We start from the raw sequence: 7,173 nt of genomic DNA, 5'->3' as shown, positions 1-7,173 counted from the left end.
TAAAGAGGGCACGTTCTGCGTGGAGCACTGGGTGTTATGCACAAACAATGAATCATGGAACACTACGTCAAAAACTACTGATGTAATGTATGGTGATTAACATAACAATAAAAAATTTTTAAAAAGCTCCTATAATTGTCATTATTTATAATCTTAAATGCTATCTCATTTTAATTTACATTTATTTGATTCCTCATGTAGTTGGGCTTTTAAATATATTTTTAAGATGTTTTATTTATTTATTTGAGAGAGAGAGTGAGTGAGTGAGAGAGAACATAAGCCAGGGGAGAGGCAGAGGGAGAGAGAGAGAGAGAGAGAGAGAGAAGCAGGCTCCCTGCTGAGGATCCTGGGATCATGACCTGAGCCAAGGGCAGACGCTTAACTGACTGAGCCACCAAGGCATCCCGGGCTTTGCAATATATTTGTTCCCTATTTGTTTTCCTGTGGTGTGAATTAACTTTTTGTTTTATTTGTCTATGCTCCTTTCACTACTCTCCTTTTTGCTCATTCCTAGACACCTTAAAATCTGTTCTGCCCCCAGTTTTGACCCCTTCCAGTCCATCCCTGCAGCCAGCGTACTCTTCCTAAACATCAATTTGAGCCTCACTTCTCTGCCTAAAGTGCTTCAGTGGCCCATACTGCTCTCCGGATAAAGTGCAAAGCTTGCAATATGGCCCACAAGACCCTGCATGACTTTGCTAATTCTCCAGCGTTCGGGCAAGGGAGAGGGCACACATCCACATAGTCTCTGCTTACCTAACTCTTACTCACTGTGTAGGTCATTGTGTAAAATGAACTTCCTCTGGGGAGATTTCCCTTAGTGCCCAAGTCCCTGCCAGGTGGGTTTTGTGTATGTTACAGTCCCTTTGTAGCAGCCCTTCTGTTGCCTATTTAGTATCTTTCTCCTCCATGAACTGTGAACTTTGTGAGGGCGAGGACCACAATTGTGTGTCTCCAGTGTGCTTAGCACAGTGCCTGGCACATTGGTTGTGCTCAGTGAGTGTTGGATGGATGGACGGATGGATGGATGGATGGATAGAAGAAAGAAGATTGGGGAGGCCAGGAAGAAATTTCATGAGCCAATTTTCTGCCTTAACTCTTGCCCTCTAGGGGTTGTTGTCTTCTTACTCATCAAATCCTGGAAGAGGGGCCATTCAGCGTGAGACCTGAAGATTATACTGCTAGTCTTTCATTTGTTTATCCTGGCCTACAGTTCATTCCTGAATCATCTCTATTTTCACAAACAGCCAAGAGGTCCTGTTGGTAGAAGTGTAGCAGGGTGTACATGCATGAGGATATATGTTTGTTTAACTCCTCAACCCCTTAAAACTAGTTCACCATGGAAGTTTCCTCTCTGGCCTTCTTACATTCAGTGCCTCTTCCCTTCATTCTACCTGCATATTGTTGCCAAATTAATGTTTCTTTCCATTCTGTCATTTACATGTTCAAGGATCTTCAGTGGCTCTGGTTCAGAAGGTCTGTCACAGGGCCTCAACATGTATGCTTTGGTCAAAACTCCCCGAGAGAATTCTGATGTGTAATCATGGTTAAGAATTGCTGAAGCACAAAAAAATTTACCTAATTTTTTTTTTAAAAGAGCTGTCTAAATTGGTTCAGGGTATAGAGCTTAGAATCCAATGAACATGGATTCAGTTATATTTCTTTTTTTTTTTTTTGACCCTTACAGGTTGTGTGACTTTAGGCAAGTTACTTAAGCTTTCTATGTGTCATTTCTTGTTTACATTATATCTCATTGTCATTTACAAAATGTAAATAACATTTACTACACAGGATTATGGCAAGAGGTAAATTAAGCAATGTGCGTAAAGTGCATGCATGGTCTCTTCTATCTACTAAATGCTCAGTAAATGTTAGCAGCTGTGTTGTTGTTAGTCATTCCATTATTCATTCAACAATTGCTTGCCATGTGTCCAACACTGTGTTACAGACCATGGAAGATATGAGAGGTACAAAATATACACCCTGCTTTTGAGATGCTTAGTACTAGCTGGGGAGATAAAACTAGCATAGCATTATATAATCATAATAATAATAAAATTAAATTCAAATGTTTTAAAAGACTGAATAAAGTACAGTATTCAGGTGAAGGCTTGAACTCAGCCCCAGCATGCTGGCTTGTTTATTAGCACAAAAAATAATAGAGGGGGAGAAAAAATATCTCTCAAACTGCACTTACCAAGCCTTCAGAGGTCTAGTTTTGATGCTGCCTGCCAGATGGAAAATGATGCAGAAGGGAAAAAATCCTGTATTTACTTCTCAAAATTAAGACAGGATGGGGGAGTGTGTCTGAGGGGTGAACATATGTGAATAAATATGGTATAACCCTTAGCTGGTTCCTGATGATTAAATTTTAAATGGTTTCCATTGGAAAAGCACAGATATGATATTTTTCACTTAATGAATTAAGCCCTATGAGTCATTTATTTTCACCTTGTTGAGCCAGAAATCAAACATTGGATAAAGGTTGCAAACCGATTTTGATGTGTATTGATGGACTTTTTCTCTTTTCCAGGGTCGCTATGGCAACAGCATCTTCTCAAGTTCTGATTCCAGACATCAATTTTAATGATGCCTTTGAAAACTTTGCTTTAGATTTTTCCAGAGAAAAGAAATTGCTGGAGGGGCTAGATTATTTAACAGGTGTGAAAATACTGTGGTTTCCTTCCCATTTTAATGCTTGTCTTTTGGTGTTCTCTTACTTTAAGGTAATCAGAAAAGCACAATATTTGTAATGAAGATGCTTTTAGAACCTTTAAGACAATACATGTATCCTTTTAGATAGAATATATTTTAGCTCATGTGACAGAAAAGAAAGATGATGTGTCAAATATTTCTGGGGGCAGACGGGTATACCATCATACCTAAAGGTCAAGAAAAAACAAGACATCGCTGATGGATTTCTCCTTATGAGCCTATCAGCAATATGTTGTTCCTTGTTGTTGAGGGGGTTAGAACTCAGGTGGCAATTATGGACTATTAAAGAATGTCCCGCATAGGTACAGGTACCATTCAAATTGTTTTAAGGAAATTTGAGGATCTGGCAGATTAGGACGAAAAATGTCACAATTTTAGGAAATGAGGGATGCAAACAGCCTATGAAAAATGCTGGCTACCTTCAGGATTATTGAATGGCCACTTCGTGAGAAAAATACACACGTACAATAACTTTGCATTGTCTTATTTTTGTTAACATATTAAAATAACTGTCACTTATTGAACAACTACTTTATGCCAGACACTGTGTATTAATTTTATAGTATAAATATGTACCACAAATCTGTGAGGTAATGATCATCCCTTATTTCACAGACGAGGGAACACATATTAATTTGCGCTTGGCCATCCTGCCCAGAATAAATGATAAAACTTTTTTAAAATAAAGAGAAACAGGTCGAAGGTCATGCAATAAGAAAACCACGTGACCACTGGAGGTAAGCCACGTGGCTTCCATCGAACGCTTCTTTTTTACCAAGAGAACCTCCTCGCCATGAGATGTTGAGTTGGGCAGCAAGAGTGACAATTGTTAAAATTTCAGAACAGAGAGTGTGCCTTTCTCACCTGCTTTTCCACCTTTCCTTACAGCCCCAAATCCACCATCTATCCGAGAGGAACTCTGTACTGCCTCCCATGACACCATTACAGTCCACTGGATCTCGGATGATGAGTTCAGCATCAGCTCCTATGAGCTTCAGTACACCATATTCACTGGCCAGGCTAACTTCATCAGTAAGTCATGGTGTAGTTGGGGCCTGTGGCCAGAGATAAGGAAATGTAAGGAAGCAGTAAGCTGCTCAAGATTGGCCGGGGCGCCACGAGGCAAGTGTTTGTAAGACATGTTAGGTTGTTGAGTATAGTGTTTCTCGTAGACAGTGCAAGCTCCCCCAGGGCATTGCAAAGACCATATTGCTGGGTGGACAAGCAAGGTGTGTATTTCCTTGCTGGGGCAGTCACGGGGGCCACTCCCATTTGTTTATGTAATCCTTGGCCTTTCCTCAGTTCATCCATGTCACTCTACTCACCCTGAGTCAGAACCCAGCGCAGAATTCATTCCTGGGTAGCCACGCCACCATCATTGCTGATTCTGTGTGTGTGAACATCTCTCTCCTTGGCTCTTCTTCCACTTCATTATCGTGATAAAATACATCACGCTCAAGGATGACTACTTCCTTCCCCCGGACCTATTTGTGTCAGCGACTGTAGTGATAAGCCTTCTGCCTTTGTCACTGTACCCCCTCTCCCCCTCCTCCGAGAATGACACCAAATACAAAAAACGTGTCAGTGGGCCACAAAATGAAATCTGTTCAAAAAGCAGTCACTGAGCTCACATGTTATGGTTTCACCTTCTGATGAATTGGAGCAAGATGAGGCAGAATAGAAACTTGACTCATCGATGGCTAGATAAGAGGGACCCGGCTGTGAGTTCCCCTCCCTGTGCGGGGGAGAACTGGAAAGCAGAATTAAAACTGGCTTCAAGACCGGAACTGATTCCCACCCTAAGGTGCACCCTGGGTCCCCGCCCTAGTCCGCAGAGCTGCAAAGTAGTATTTTCTTTTACCTTTGTGCTTGTGCTTCTGTGTCTGACTTCGCAGGCCCACACGAGAGGAATTTTCCCAATGAAACCCTTCAAATAGGCTTCCTTTTCCTGTCTGGTGCCAATGCTGGGCCACATGGTGGGCTGGGGAGGTGAGAGGACATTGGGGGTCACACTCGAAAAACACTTGCCTCGTGCAGCTCCAACCTAAGCCACTTGGCCTGGGTAGCTGTGCTCCTAGGTGTTGTTTTTTGTTTTTTGTTTTTTGTTTTTTTCAGCTTACGGAGTCACACACTCTAAGGCCTCCCTGACATGCTTTCCTGCCCTTGTCTGTCTCTCTCCTGCTCTGGCAAGTCTTACAGCCAGCAACTGAGCTTCTCCTTCCTGAGAGGGGGAAGGCGGTGGTCTCCTGGGAGCTGAGACATAAGTCCAAGCAACAAAGATCTAAAGGCTGTCCTCTCCCTTTTCAAAGATATATAGTCCTTTGTAGAAGAACTTAAAGGATAATTCTTAATGGCAATAGGATCATAGCACCTTAGGATTGGAAGGAACCTTAGAAAGCCTTTAGGCTAATCTTCTTCCCTTCTACCAGGCACCCAGTGGATGAATGTCCTGTCTCTACTGGAACAGTTCCAGTTCCAGGGATGGGTAGCCCATTTCTAACAAAATAACTCATTCAGTTGTTGTGCAGCTATTAATAATTGTCAGGGCTTCCTTATGGAGGGCCTAACTCTTCCTCCTAGTAAATAACAATGACAATAAGAATTGATACGTGCATTCTGCTTTGTCATTTATAAATGCTCCCACATACATCATCTCACTGAGTTCTCATGAGTTCTGCCTTAGGCTTATGAAATAGATGATACTAATTCTATTTTATGGCTGAAGAAGCTGAGGTTCAAATGAAATGAGTTGCCCAAGGTCACAGAGCTACAAACTGATGGAGCCAAGGTTTGAACCCAAGCCTGTCAGACTTCAAGCTTAATGTTTCTTGAATTAAACCCACAGCTACTGATTAGTCCCAGTCTTGCCCTTTTGTGCCTCACTAATGAACCTGATCCATTTCTCCCATGACAGTTCTTCAGATAACTTTAGGTAGCTCGCATGTACGTCCCGTCTAAATTTTCTCCTTTCCAGGCTAAACATCCTTAGTTCTTTGAATTGCTCCTTATGTGACATGGTTTCAGGCCCTTTACTGTCATGGTATCCTTTTTAGGAACACACTCCTGTGTGTCAAAGTGCTTTATAAAATGCACTGTCAAGGGGCGCCTGGGTGGCTCAATTGGTTAAGCGCCCAACTCTTGGTTTTGGCTTGGGTTGTGATCTCAGTGTCCTGGGATCCCGTCCCGCATCGGGCTCTGTGCTCATCATGGAGTCTGCTTGAGATTCTCTCTCCCCCTGCCTCTCCTGCTTGTGCTTTCTCTCTCTAAAATAAATGAATAAAATCTTTAAAAAATGTGCTGTCAAAAAAGTGAATACAGTACTCCAAAAGTGGTCTGACCACCACAGAAGACAGCTGGATTATTTCTCTTATACATTTGCTGATGCCCCCCAGCCCCGAACCTTTTTACTCCAGTAGTCACATTGACAACTGAGTATTGACTACTGAGCATGTAGTCACTTGGAATCCCTAGTTCTTTCAAATCCTTGATTGTCTAAACCAAAATGCAACACCTTGAATTCATCCCTGTTACATTTTGTCTGGTTAGCTTTGACTTCACATTCCAGCCTGCCAAAATCCTTTTAAATCCAGTTTCTGCCTTCCCAGCCTGCCTTCTCTGTCTTCTTCCAGTCAAGTGGAATAGGACAGGGACAGAGCCCTGAGCAAAATTCCGTCTGGCAATGGGCAGATGAGACGAAACTATTTCAGGTGCCCCTGGGTGGCTCAGTAGGTTGAGCCTCTGACTCTTGATTGTGGCTCATGGTCATGATCTCAGGATCCTGGGATCGAGCCCCATGTTGGGCTCTGAGCTCAGCAGGGAGTCTGCTTGTCCCGCTTCTCCCCCTCAAATAAGTAAGTAAGTAAGTAAGTAAGTAAGTAAGTAAATAAATAAATAAATAAATAAATAAATAAAATCTTTTAAAAAAAGATGAGACTAGTTTACTGGGAATATTCATGAAGATTCAAGGTCCTAGCCTTATCTGTCGGTCTGGCCTACCACTGTTCTGCCACTGTTGATTGAACCTTGGCTCTGAGAGTTACTTTCCCTTGAGGTTTTTTCCATATTTTCTCTTCTTAAACCACTTTGTTGATATACACTGATATACAACAAAAAGTTGTCCATCAACAGATGAACAGATAAAGAAAATGTGTTATGTCCATATAATAAAATATAGTTCAATCTTAAAAAAGAAGGAAATTCTGCCATTTGTGACAACATGGATGAACGTGGAGGGCATTATGCTAGTGAAATAAGCCAGACACAGAAAGACAAATACTACGTGATACCATTTATATGAGGAATCTTAAAATAATCAAACTCCACATTTTCTTTAGCCAGAAATTTCTTCCTTGTTGACTAGAATTTTGTCTGGAGAAGCTGTTCCCCTTATTTTTCTTTTTCCTTCTCTTTTTTCCTTCCTTCCTTCCTTCCTTCCTTCCTTCCTTCCTTCCTTCCTTC

General features: G+C 41.8%; 1 protein-coding gene across 4 annotated transcripts in view; it reads left to right on the top strand.

The window, feature by feature from the left end:
• MID2 (midline 2) overlaps positions 1-7,173 on the top strand; it is a 93,491-nt gene that overhangs the window by 79,579 nt on the left and 6,739 nt on the right. For 3 of the 4 annotated variants that reach the window (XM_025853690.2, XM_073885706.1, XM_073885704.1), the window contains 2 exons: positions 2,534-2,661; positions 3,604-3,837. In XM_025853690.2, the coding sequence (XP_025709475.1) occupies positions 2,534-2,661; positions 3,604-3,837 (362 nt within the window). The remainder of the gene's footprint in view (positions 1-2,533; positions 2,662-3,603; positions 3,838-7,173) is intronic. The other variant, XM_073885705.1, reaches the window with a different exon arrangement.

Source organism: Callorhinus ursinus, unplaced genomic scaffold (assembly GCF_003265705.2).
Source record: "Callorhinus ursinus isolate GAN/ISIS: 27379988/994484 unplaced genomic scaffold, GSC_fseal_2.0 scaffold65, whole genome shotgun sequence".
Classification (NCBI taxonomy): domain Eukaryota; kingdom Metazoa; phylum Chordata; class Mammalia; order Carnivora; family Otariidae; genus Callorhinus; species Callorhinus ursinus.
Note: the sequence above shows the minus strand (reverse complement) of the source record. Positions and strands in the feature narration are given on the sequence as shown.